This window comes from Nilaparvata lugens, chromosome 2 (assembly GCF_014356525.2).
Source record: "Nilaparvata lugens isolate BPH chromosome 2, ASM1435652v1, whole genome shotgun sequence".
In the NCBI taxonomy this organism is placed as follows: domain Eukaryota; kingdom Metazoa; phylum Arthropoda; class Insecta; order Hemiptera; family Delphacidae; genus Nilaparvata; species Nilaparvata lugens.
The window spans coordinates 73,938,895-73,952,575 of NC_052505.1; the positions used below are offsets into that span (position 1 = coordinate 73,938,895).

The window sequence follows — 13,681 nt, forward strand, 5'->3', positions numbered from 1 at the left end:
TCAATCAATCAATATATAAATGCTGAGAAATCGTTTTATTTAATCACATGAAGGCTACAAAATCAGATGCATACAGGCTATAATCATCGGAAGAAAATCTTCAAACGATACCTAGGTAATGCATTCATAGTAAAGCATATTTGTGCGAGTATTGCAGTATCATATACTGTATTTATTTCCAACGAAGTACATCATTTTAAGGCAATTTAAAATATATACTGTATATATTCGAATATCATCCAGTAGCATATAACATTCCGGTGATTCCCACCAGCCAGCAAGTTTTACTTTTGCTGGTGGTGATTTTCATTTTCATTAAATGGTTAATACTGTGTATTATAGAATAATTCATTCTTATTATAGACTACTGTATCGTGTATGTTGTATGAAAGTGGAAATAAATTTTATTTTTTTTTTTAATTATAATACCTAGGCTACTTACATAAACATAAACATGATAAACAACATGCATTGAGTTAACTTAAAATAATACATGGAAGCAAGAGGCAGTTAATTTTTGTAGCCTATTTCTATTTTTTGGTCCTGAAGAGTGCAAAATTACTTGATAGTTTTTCTTCTGAATTTGATTTTCATCCAGATCATATCTTGAGACTCATAGTTTAATCTTCCAATCTCTGTAGCAAAATTTTCAATCTGAAAAAAAATAAAATTAGTAATTTTAGAAGTTGCTGAATTCTGAGGAAAATGAATCGTATATTGAATTACAATTATTTGATTGTTCCACTATTGTAGACTGAGAAGAAACTTATATGATTTGAAAAGAATATAATTATTATTGATATTTGCATCTAAATGATAGAATTAATGCAACAAAATACTTGGAATTTGAGGCTAAAAAAATAACGGTTTTCATTGAGAAAATGTATTGTAGTACCAAGTCAAACTGATGAAACCCTACTATTCTGTAGTAAAAGTCAAAAATATCAATTGTCAAGTATCAAGCTCAAAATATCAAAATACTTGTAATTTGAGGCTTTCATTTATAAGTAACAGTTTTTATTGAAAAAAATTACTATAGTGTCAAGTCAAACTGATGAAACCCTACTATCTCTGTAGTAATACGATACACTATCTTACACGTATTCATTTCCCAAGGAAGGTGAAGTTAATAACTTGAAATAGTCTCAAACATTAGTCGTTGGAAATAGCTTACAATAATAGAATAAAAGTTGAGCCTACATCATTGTTCAAAACATATATTATTTTGAGTTACCGTACCTACAATCTCTACTTTCTTCTGAAGCTACTACTTACTTTGCTAAAGCTTACAGAGCCCATCAATGTCGCTGTTGGACATTCCATTCCCTTTGCAATCAGTTTTTCCGTCTATGTATGGGTACTGTCCAATGTAATTTCCTCTGTAAAAAAGTATTACATTGATGATTATTTATGCAAACTGTCTAACAGGTATTGATATATTATGATGCGATACGGAAACCTCATGATTCATTGTTAGAGAATCAAATATGTCAAAGATACAATACTGAATGTTCCATGTGATTCATCATGATTCATGTGAATTTATTCAAAGTATAGTCCTATAACATAGCCTATATTGATAATATGATGTGATAGAAGAACATTATGATTTACAGGATGTATTGTTGAAGAATTTTGATATCCTTCAAACAAAGTAATAAACTTATGTGATGATGGAGATAAGAACTGGAGTACGATTACTCATAATAAAAGACAAACTACTATGAAGACAGCTCCAAACGCAATAGTTAATCTGAAAGCCATCCTCCAAAAAATTATCTTATGAAATGATATGCTTTGTGCCTGACACCTTTTGAGATAGTCCTCCGAAACCACCGTTGTGTGAAACTGTCCATATAGAGAATATTGTGTAAATTATACTTATTTAAACTTAAATAAGAAATATCACAGTGTAGTATTATATTACTTCAAAAGTCATAGATTCTGATGATAGTGATAATTTATTCGACCAATCAACATGACCAATCATACATTGTACAAAGTATTGCGGAAAAAATACACACTCAAATGGTGTAGCAAACAGCTTCGTATACACAATCGTACATATTGTATATCAAAGTCTAAATGTTACCCCCAAGAAAAACAAATTGAATGAAAATAAAAAATATCAAATCAAAATATAGTCATACATGGATATTACACAAAACTGTAAATTTTTTAAAAGGGATTACTAGAGAGAGAAGTATTGAACATTAAAAAATATAAATTCATAAAGTAATTAAACAGCAGGTTTTTGTGCGGGCAGCACATTCTAAGTGATTATTATTATTGTTCAGTCAACAAAAAGAGCCATTTAAGCCATCTTGTAAGTCTTGAAGAATCGTCTGTTATGTTCAAGCCTCTAGGTCTTGGTAATTGAATTCTGTTTCTGTATCGAACATTATAATATGTGATGTGAGGTTGTGTTATCAGTTTATTTTTATTTTTGGATATATCTAAAACTGCTTTGAACAAGAAAGAATATCTGACTGTTAATGTATTGAAGGACCTGAAAAGGGGTGGTGAGTGCTCGATCCTTGGCTTGCCACAGATTATAAAATATTATAAAATGTTTTTGAAAATTCGACTGAGTGTGGTCAAAAATGTGACCGGTGTGGTCACGAAGCCATGGTCGTGTACCGAATAAAACTGTGTAGAACTTGACAACGCATATGTGTGTTTTTATTTAATTATAAAATGGTTTTGTTCTACAAGCAATAATTGACCTCAACTTTGTGATGTATGCACTTCCATAACAAATTAGTCCATAATTTATTGATCCTCGATTCTACTAGAGTGTGATATGAATGGACTAGAAAATATTTCGGACACATATATTCTTCAAAAAGTAGAAGTTTCTCATGGAAATTAACATTTCCAATTTTAATTTGTGAATATGCTTATAACAATGAAGCCTACTATCTATTAGCAAACCAAGGTACTTGACACACTCTGATTCCCTTATTACTTTACAATGACAATTGAGCAAGTTATCCTGACAACTAAACCTATGGTATTCTAGTGTTGGTAAGGTATTATTCAAATCCCTGTGAATTAACGAGACCTTTTTAGCAGGATTTCATTAATTTTAATAACTATGAATGATTCTTAATCAGGTTTAAGCTACCACCTATAATCGAATAAATGAATCTTATGCATTATAAAATTATCAAGGTAACTATGAACCTTTTTCAGTTATTGTTCGGTGAAATTTTCTATTATTCTGGACCAAATATAAATTGAGATAAACTATATTATGTTCTACTTACGCCGGCGCATAATTGCACACATAGAGTATTTGATCTTGTTCCTTTTCAGTTTGATAGTAGCTGGCAAATCCACACCCAACTTTGTTAGTATCGGCCCACACCACCTTCAATGAGAACAGTTTTCATCAAAATAATCTTTTGCAATAAAGTACTAAATGTATGGAATATGTATAAAATGCATGAACATAGATTGCATAGGTACAGTAGATACCTAAACCATTCCAACTTTATAAGAAAATAAATCGTCACTTGAGCTAATACGGTGCTTGAAGAGATTTTCAGAAATATTTGTAAAAAAATTGTGTGGGCCTATAAAGGATATCTTAATGTCACATGTTTATCGAATATGCTATATTGGCATTGATCAATTATTATTCTGTTTTTCTGTTACAAAAACAAATGAGATGGTCTGTAACACAAGCACAACAAATAATACAGCATTGATGAAAATAAGTAAAATTTGACAGTTTTACAATAGATTAAATATTAAAGTTTGAGAGTTGTGATAGGTGTAGTGTTGTGATATTTTTACATAATAGGAAACACAAATAGAATTGTCAACTACTTTGTATTACATTATATTACCTATAACTGAATAGTTTACCTGAGTATAATGACCAGTTTGAGTTGTTGGATCATTGGAGTCTCCACTCTCAAGCTTCTTATATGTGTAATATTTATGCTCTCCGTACCAGCTTTCTACGGCTTGAGTGAAGTTATGTTGTCGCTCTGCATGAGGTCCACCATAGTATATAATATACAAATTCTGTCCAGTATCTGAAAAAGTGGAGGTTTGAATAAATAGTCTAAATGGTAACAGAAATTTAATAATCTTAGATATGAACATGAACATCAAATCAAAGTAAAGATATTGTGATTTGACGATGTGACGTGATTTGGTTTTGAAATATATTTCACTATTAGAATCATAGCCTACAATAAAAGCATGAACTTGTAGTATTTTGATATAGACGCGTAAGCTTGTCAAAACAGTTGAACGAAATCACTTTCAATTCATATAACAAAAGTTATGATGATATTTCTAACAGAGCGAGAGCAGATCATCAGGTGAGAAAGTTATCCAAGAGGCTTCACCAACACCAAGGTGGTTCATGATATATTTTTCCTAATATTACCATCTATTTTTTGCTGAATCCAAGTCTTATTATTTTGTGAATTAGATCGATTCATATGCAATAATTTTATTTTGTATTCTATCTTCTCATATAATATATTTTAGTCTGTAATAATTGAAGTTTTCCTTTAAGGAAGGTCTCTATAAAACTAGTTATGTTTTAAAGATTTTTAAAATATGAATAACTCAAGTTTTTTGCGCTTAACAAGAAAGTAGAGCCGATACCACCAGGAAAAGATGCCTGTTATGTCAAACAAGTTGTAGGTTTCTATGTCAGTTCGTATGTTAGCAAGAATCAAGATAGTAGTTATGAATTGCTTGTATGTTATTGTCATCTTACAATGGCAGAATGTTTATAATAGAGGTTTCGAGTGGCCTTGAATAATTCAAGAATTGTATTGTACTTGAAACATTCTCTTAGCCAATAAATGAATCAGGGTGGTGGAAGTTTTTGAAGAGTTTGATTGTTTAATTATCATAATTTGACAGCAATAGGCTGAAAAAAATATACTTTTTTACTATATCATCTGCTGCTTTTTTAGGAATGTATTTGATATTTTCTCTTATGAATCACAGAATTTCATATCAATTTATTTCTTCATAATATTATTTTTGCTCTTTTCATTCGTTATTTTCTGCCCGATTTCGAGCTAAGAGCCCGGATGTTTATCCGGGATGTAGATGATTATCTGAATCACACCAACCACATTGAGGAAAACTCTTGAAATTTCAAGCCATTTCCTGAGATTTGCAGGTATTTACTCTGAATAAAATTATTTTGTTCTCCTTAAAAGAATATCTCAAGTTTTGTATAGAGTTCAGTATTTATTCTAAATCTTTCAATAATTTCTAAGGGAATTCGGATAAACCTTGTGGTAATACTCACTTTTCCCTCTATCTCCATCATGCTTGAACATGCACTGATTGGCCCAATATTGTGCTCTGTCAGCCAGTTCGCTGTCCCATGTCTAGAGAACAATATTGAATGAATGATTAGACTATAGTACAGTCACTATATGCATTGGTGCATGCAATTTATATTGTAGTCCTGATTCAATGCAAAATTTCCTTGTGCTAGATACAGAGTGGCCCAAAAACCTCGTATTTTCGGCTCATTTTCCAGTTTTCAGCTATTTCTGCCAAATTTCGTAATCGGACAGGAAAATTTGCCCTCACCTTTTTTTAGATTATAAAATTCTGAATAGAATAAGATCATTCGGAACTCTCTATCTTAAACGAGTACTGAGTTATGATTTTTCAAAAATGAGTGAAATTTGAAGAAAAAATCAATTTTGATGAATTTTAGTTTTTGATCACTACAACATAATGGAGCATACGAGTGTATTTAAAATAATGGTAGGCCCACTGTATTAGTTGGAAAATTTGGAATTTAATGAAGAAATTCATGAGAAATCCTATTAGACTAATTTCCACCTAATTTATGTTGAACTAGCCTGTTTTGAAGCCATGATGATTAAATTGGGAGGTTTGAATTGAAAAAAGTGAAAAATTAATATAATTAATTTAAATTAAATTAATTCCAAGTTGGAATTAATAAATTACTCAATACAATTTGTAGCCAAAGAGGTCTATAATATAATATTATTGTTGGTTTACTTCATATCAAAACAGAATAAGTCAATAACGATCTTATGTTTAGGCCTGAATCAATCACTGAGAGTATGATGTCTCGGAATAGAGTATCATGGTTGTAATCGTCCCTTCAATAAAATCAATAATTGGTTTAATAATTAATTTCAATTATTAAATTGGAAACATCCACATGTGGATGACAGAAATGAAACTGTTTTTTTTCAATTATGGGAAAATGGCTCAATATCAATATTCTTATTCAACAAATTTTATTTTGAAATTAGAAATTTATTTGCAATGAAAAAATTGTCATAGAAAAATATGTGATAGTATAAATAAAACTGAATGAACAAGAACTATCAGACATAGATAGGCCTACAGTATTTCAAGGTATAGACCTAGTATCAGTTGTTATGAACAATAAATTGTTACATCCCATTGTATCAAGCTTCTATTGATTTTACTATTCTAAAAACTTTTTTGAATCACTTGCCTTATGTTTCAAAATTGAAATAATGTGTGCATTCGGAATATTCTTACCGTACGCATTAATAATTCTAATAAAGTATCGGAGGCCCATTAAACGCAAATTTAGAACTTTTGTGATACCACTTGAAAGTTTACATAGGTAGACTATAGGCTTTGTCTAACAAATCAATCTCAATCTCATCCCCTCACAATATTGTCAATAGCTTCATCAAATTTAGCATACCATTTTCTGCATATCCTGAGCTGGTGGTTGATCTTCAAGGTGACCAAGCGCAACTGTAGCACGGTAGTCGTTATGCGCCTGAATTACATCTGATATGTCCTTCTCTGTTACAGTATTATCTAAAACATAATTATATCAACGTTAGAAATTGATGGAAAACGTAAGTCTATCCTGATTTCATTTCATCATCTTATTGAGATTTCTCATCAGGAATTTTGTACTGTGATTCTTTGTTCATGAAAGCATTGAATTGAATTGAATTGAAAATTTCTTTATTCATCAAAATGCACAAAATACATCTGAACAGTGTCAAATTTGAGTTGAAGTGAAAGTACATGAGTTGAATGATATGAGTTACAATTTGAAACACCAGATTATTAATAGTTGAAGAGGAATATTTTCCTGATACATCATACCAGGTTTATTACTCAAAGTAGAAATACGTATTTGTATCTTGTAACGATATATCTGAATCTTTGTAACTATATTTCTTGCTATTCTCACCTTTAGATTGAAAAATCAAGTCACTTCAAATGTTTTATCATAATAAAATGAGAAGATGTATAGTCGTTGATAGGCAAACTGCAATATGGTCTCATTATTACTTAATATTAAGATTCATATTTTCTATCTTCTTTTTATTGAAAATTGTATTATGTTGGAAATTATTGTATAGTGTGGAGGAGGCAAAATGGGTTTTTTACCTGTTGTCTCCATGAATAAATAAATAAATAAATAAGTTCCTTAAATTCTTCACTTTATCCATCGAAAATTCATAAATACTCACCATTAATCTCTCCATTTGTACAAGCGTGAGATACAATAGCCAAATACCCGATAAGGCTCACAGATAGCAGACAATAAGAATACACGGAGACCATGATGGCGTGACCGTGACAGTGAACGTGTGGAGCCGACTCCTCTTCGCAGTGGAGGAAACCTTCGACTGAATAAACTGACGAGCAGCAAGAAACGCAACTAGTCTGCTAAGACCGCAATCGTTCTGTCTTCGAAACTGACAAGGTACTGTAATCTTTGATGCTGAGGAAAATTATTATCATACCAGTGAGCACTGAGACCGCATTTTACGGTATAATCATAAACCTCAGATTACTGAACTAACGTTTTGCATCCACATCAATGTCATCAATATTCTAACAAAACACCGTATTTATAGTATCCAGCTGTTTTTCCTACTGTCGATAATCGTTCAGGTACTGATAGCACTACACAAGAGATAAAAGTTTAGTCTGTTCAACTCCTGCAATGTTTTACTGCATTATCTGTCAAAGCAATATTGTAATGCTTTACTGTACTTTCTGACAAAGCAATAATTATATTAATCTAGCAAAACTCAATAAATTATTCTTATTCCCATTTTCACAAACAGCTAGAAAATAATAAAACATTGCCAAGTTTTTAACTTAATATTCTTCTTAATAATTCAGTTCTCATCATGTTTTTTGAGTAGTAAACAGATCATAGAATTTAGAATGTATCAATATAATAATTCAGTTTTACTGAACATCCATTTCAATATTCATCACGATTATAGTTAATTTTTCAAACTCCAATTGAAAGTAGAAAGCACATTCATTTGTTTGTTTTATTCAGCTCATTCAGCAACATTGATGATAATCATTTCATTCATTTGGTTGACATAGAAACATTGAATGAGTATGAAAATAAGAAGTGTGTACCTATTTTCAGATTTGGCCCTTGAGAGACTCACACTAAAAAGGGATTTGAACAAATTCCAAAGATATGCCAAACGCCCAAAATCGGCGTTTTTATTTTTCAACTTCTTCGAAAACAAATGAACAGAAACTGTTTAGTAGAAAGCTGCAGTTGAGGTCAAAGGTAGAAAGATAGAAAGTGGGAAGTACTTGACAGAAAATTTAAAATTTTGGTACACAATAAACTGCTGACGTGTACTAATGTTGTATTAAGAGGGTTTTCGATTTGCGCTTAAAATTTGACTTCAATCGGCGCTTTTCCAGCGCTGTCAGTTTTTTCTGATGAAAAGTTCAAATTTTATTCATATGTTCAGAATTGGAGTTCAGAGTTCAGAATATTTTATAGAGAAAATATCAAGTTTTTCGGCGAGAATATGCCAAAATTTTGAATTTGGCTGCTCCTGCAATTCTCAGCATTTTAGAGGAATAATGGACAGATATGTTTGTATTTGGTACACAAATTACGCTGTAAACACGACTGATAATATATTTAATTCGATTTATTTATTTTTTGGAGTATAGAAATTTACCCAATATTTTTAGGAGCGACTAAACTTAAAAGTCTAAACTCGATACGCAGGTACAACTTGGGTAATGGCGGTGCTGTTTTACCTCTTCTTTTCATCACCAGTTTGCTCTTGAATTTACAATGCATTTTCACAATTTTTCAAGTAGATTAGGACTTGGAAGATTCAGATATGAATGTTTAATTAATTAATTCCCTACTTCATTTCTCTCAAATTTCTAAGAACTAGGCTGAAATACACTAATTCGCAACATATCTTGATCATGTCTTACGTAGGAAAGTTTTTATTCAATCTGATTGAAATGAAAGGAGATTTTTCCTTTCCCTATCAGTAATCCTATAAACTACATAAGTTGAATTATCAGTGATTGAATCGATTCTGATAATCTCAAAAGATTCTATTTGATGAGAAAGAAGCAAATTGAAAAATGAAAAAAGGACGTGACTGGAATAAGCGAGCGTGCTTAGTTCGCTCTTAGGTAATTCAGCCGGCGAGAAAAGCGAGCCTGCCAACTTGTTAGAAATTGAATGTAATTGTAATATTGAGAAAAAAAGAGATTATAGTTTCTAATAATAATATATTCAATACTAATGAATGAGCAACAATTGATACTGAAGCTACAGATACTAGCTAGCTCTATGTATGATAAAGATAGTACGGTATCTTGTTTTTCTTCAATTACCTTCAATATTGAGAAATCCAACTTGAGCGCTCTTATTTGAACGCCGTCATTTTTCCATTTGGAGAACGTTGACCGCAGAACTCGGAACGCCTGAAAGCCCTTTTCGTGTATACACCTTGAAAACATCGTTCTCTCCAATATCAGTCGTATCTATATTGTCCATGTCTTTAATCACTTTTTTTCGTATCAGATCAACTATCCGTTACTTAACAGACACAAAAATTCTTCTTCTAAAAGTATACGAAGAATCACAAAAGTACCGAATGTTTTACAGTAGAAACATAACCTATTTTTTGGATATTTTATTAATTTATCAAAATTTGGGAATGGAATAGATTTGGGCCGAGCCTGTTGTTCCTTCCTAATCATATTCATATGATTCGTGATTCTGTCCACGAATAAATGATGATACTCACACTAGGTCAGAAGCACGACAATCCCTGTTCTTCCACATTTTCCTTCATGTTTCTTCATTGAGGAAAAATGCGTAGGCTATTTTATTATATTTATCCATATTACTAGCAATAAAATAACTCAATTGAGAACGCATCGGAATATTGATAAGTTCAATATAATTTGCGCATTTAGTCGTTTTTAAGGGTTCCTTCAGACGTACGACTCGAAGTATAATAGTAGTATCGGCTTGATATAGCCTTGGTACTTCCAAATAGAACTTCATAAACAATAATTTGCGTTAACTTAATAATTGTGAGGATTAATTCGAGAGAAATCAGAACTCATCAGTAACTGATGTCTATTATTATAACTTATGTCCATTATATAACTACTGTCTATTCTCCACAAAATTTCTTCAAATATCCATTAATCTTCTGAAATGATTCCTTTTATAACTAAAGCCGTATACAGTATACGATTTTTCACATAGCTCACCAAGTAAAAAATGCGTCGGAATTTCAATAAATATCATGATCCGTTTTGTATTTTCATAAAATAAAATATTTTGAAATATGTATAAATTTTTATTGTCTACTAATATTAAGTATGTAATATCATACAATAAATATTTCATCATCAGTGATCAAGTTTCTGGTTGTGGTATTGAATTCAGTTGACTCAATGACTGACACCTCTATTATGCTTCCTCATCTGAGCTTAGACCTTCTAACATAATTCAAATGTAAGTTATTAAAATAGAGATGCTTCCCATGTTATTTAAATGGAGCTATTTTCACACTCTAGGGATTTTTTTTTTTTTTTTTTTATCCCGAGAGGGAAAAAGTGGCACTCCAGTATTACGTTCCAGGGAGTAAAGTAAGCACTCCAGACAGTAGCTGGAAGATAAAGGAATTGTAGGTGATTATTTTTGGAATTAGAAAAAAAATGTAATAATGTACCCTCAACTTTCAATAAAAATTTATTGTAATATACCTTGTAAGATTATAATTTTGAATAAAGCTATCAAAATCACTAAATAAAAAGATTTTATAGGTCAAGCAAAAAACTGTATTGCTATCGCTGGGTGCAATATCAACATACTCGAGATCAGATAATATCGGGTATCCAGGCTACAGTTTTGAACAGCCAAATGGAAAGGGAATATTATTGCTATTTATTCAATTATATAAATAATGAATTTTTGAGCTTAGGTTCTATGATACTTACTGGTCGCCAACCTAAATAATCGGTCAAGCCGTATAAATTGAGAATTAGCCAGACACATGTGGCATATTTAGTTGCATACAAATAGCATTCGCTTAAAATGTGATCAGAGGTTGGTAAAAAGCATGGCATGTTAAGTAAGAGGAAAAACATTTTAAAAAATACAAAAATATTCATTATGTCATACAAGCATGGACAAAATGTGTAAAATAAATAAAATATTAGGAAATGTGTATATCCTACTCAGCGCATGAATACATTTGTAATTGTAGAATAAGCCAATCAAAATACAGTAACTGACTGGCGGTAAAAGCTAGTTAATTCAAAAATATACATCATTTATTATATAAATGATAATAATTTGTAAACTAGACAGTACCCAGTTTATGTAACAGATATAAAATGATAATTGAAAATTATAATATTTGCTCTTTATGCAATAACCTAGCAGATTAGCATGGACTATATTGAATCATGTTATTGCGTAGTAGTGAGGCTAGGACCATCTCCAATCAGAATTGAATATTTAAATGATATGCAAATTTAAAAATACGGAAGTATGGTCTTGGAAAGAATAGGGGTAGATCAAAGCCCACTGCGTGTCAGAGGTCACCTGGAACAGTCACCAATTTATAGAGCACAAGATCCCTTTTTAAAAATTTGTACATTTTTTTTTAATCTAAGTTTGAATTTAAAAATTAATTTCATAAGACTCAGTGAGGTCGTAGTAAGACGTGAGTCGCCTGATTTGAATATCCCCATTGGAGAAGATGCCCAGTCCACCAGAAAGGCCTTGGACATCGAAAGAATCAGGATTGTCATCATACTCTGTGAAAATTGATAGGTGAGTTAATTGAAAAGTTATCAAGGGGGCCCTCAGTGCTATCAAATAAATTATGAATAAATGAAGCTAGCTCAACAAAAGGTTATTTGAATATTGAAATTAATATCAAACTTGTGCAATTCATTAAACATAAAGGAATTTTATTAGAACAATCTATAAGACTTACATGTTTAAGTATGCACAGATAAATATTTATTAATTTTTGATATTATATTATATGCTCACTTGAACATTCTTTTTATCAGTAAATTATAAAGATGTTAAGACGCTCATGTTCATAAGATAAATTGATTCATCTGATTTCCACCAGAGGCCAAACCCTAGCCTTGAAATAGTTTATAATTTATATTTGATTATTTATATTAATCTGGGAAGAAGATTATAAATTTTATTTGACAAGCAACAGCAAGTGATAATTGAGCTATACAAGTTCAAAGCATATATTGCTGATTAATAAGCACATGGTAATATTTCATGCTGAAGAGTAAAGTCAATCATTAGTGAGCTATCTGTGATAGCTCTATTATTCTTTTATTATTCTTTATACTTGTTGCTCTATATTTTATTTGATCATTGATATTTTATTTAATTCATTTGTGTCTTTATTTGAATGGTGTACCCTTTATTTATTATCCTATCTCCATGCATGACCAATCTTGTTATAGTCTATTTTATTATCAGTATTGAAATATTATTAAGATTACCAACCAATTATATTCTTCACCTAATGAGTTGGATAAATCAGTGATATACAGCATTGATTATCAAATCTTTGGAAATAATACATTCCCAAGATTTATATAAATTATCCAGTACCAATACTTCTGATTTGAAGAATCACAAAGGTCATAGTATTAAGTTGCAGCAACATGAATTAATAGAATTTATCAGGTATTCTGATCAAGTATTGCCTTTGATCCCACTTGGTGTCATTTTTCATTGCTGACCACTTTGGTGAATGGTGGCGGGTGGCATTAGTGGTGGTACTGCATATCTAGTACGATAATCAGAGCCCTTATATCTATCTATCTCTACTGCATCTATATTTGTGGAGTACAACAAATCAGTCACAAGAACTGTGAACTGTTAAAGCGGCTTATGTTTGCAGCCAGTGAAAACAGAGAACTGTTTGAGCTCCTGAGAGAGCTGGTAAGAAATTGATATTATCATTTTTTCAGGAATCACAAAGCATATACTTTATCCAAATCTTTGCTCTACCGACTGAGGCCAAACATGGCACACATTATAGAAAAAATAATGTTACATAAACATGGCGCCCAATGTGGGGCTGGTGATGAGAACAGAGCTCATAAAATTGCATTATTAAAACTTGGAAATAATACATTCCCAAGATTTATATAAATTATCCATACCAATACTTCTAATTTGAAGAATCTCAAAGGTCATAGTATTAAGTTGCAGCAACATAAATTATAGAATTTATAAGGTATTCTGATTGAGTATCGCCTCAGTGTTGACTCAGTGTCATTTTTCATTGCTGACCACTTTGGTGAATGGTGGCAGGTGGCATTAGTGGTGGTACCGCATCATCTAGTACAATAA

The 13,681-nt window shown here is 31.2% G+C and overlaps 1 protein-coding gene across 1 annotated transcript; it reads right to left on the reverse strand.

Annotated features, from left to right (window-relative positions):
- Positions 1-16: 16 nt before the first annotated feature.
- Positions 17-8,008, reverse strand: LOC111047983 (venom allergen 5). The gene is made up of 7 exons (XM_039421719.1): positions 7,497-8,008; positions 6,710-6,828; positions 5,291-5,372; positions 3,874-4,046; positions 3,270-3,373; positions 1,276-1,379; positions 17-654 (listed from the first exon to the last, which is right to left on the reverse strand). Exons 1-6 carry the CDS (start codon positions 7,588-7,590, stop codon positions 1,280-1,282), a joined length of 672 nt encoding a protein of 223 aa, XP_039277653.1. The 5' UTR covers positions 7,591-8,008; the 3' UTR covers positions 17-654; positions 1,276-1,279.
- Between the last annotated feature and the right edge of the window lie 5,673 nt (positions 8,009-13,681).

Coding starts and splice junctions, on each gene's coding strand:
- LOC111047983 (XM_039421719.1), bottom strand. CDS start 7,590: ATGGTCTCCGTGTATTCTTATTGTCTGCTATCTGTGAGCCTTATCGGG. Junction 5,373..6,709: donor CTCAGGATATGCAGAAAATG/GTATGCTAAATT, acceptor ATTGTTCTCTAG/ACATGGGACAGCGAACTGGC. Junction 4,047..5,290: donor TGATGGAGATAGAGGGAAAA/GTGAGTATTACC, acceptor CCACTTTTTCAG/ATACTGGACAGAATTTGTAT.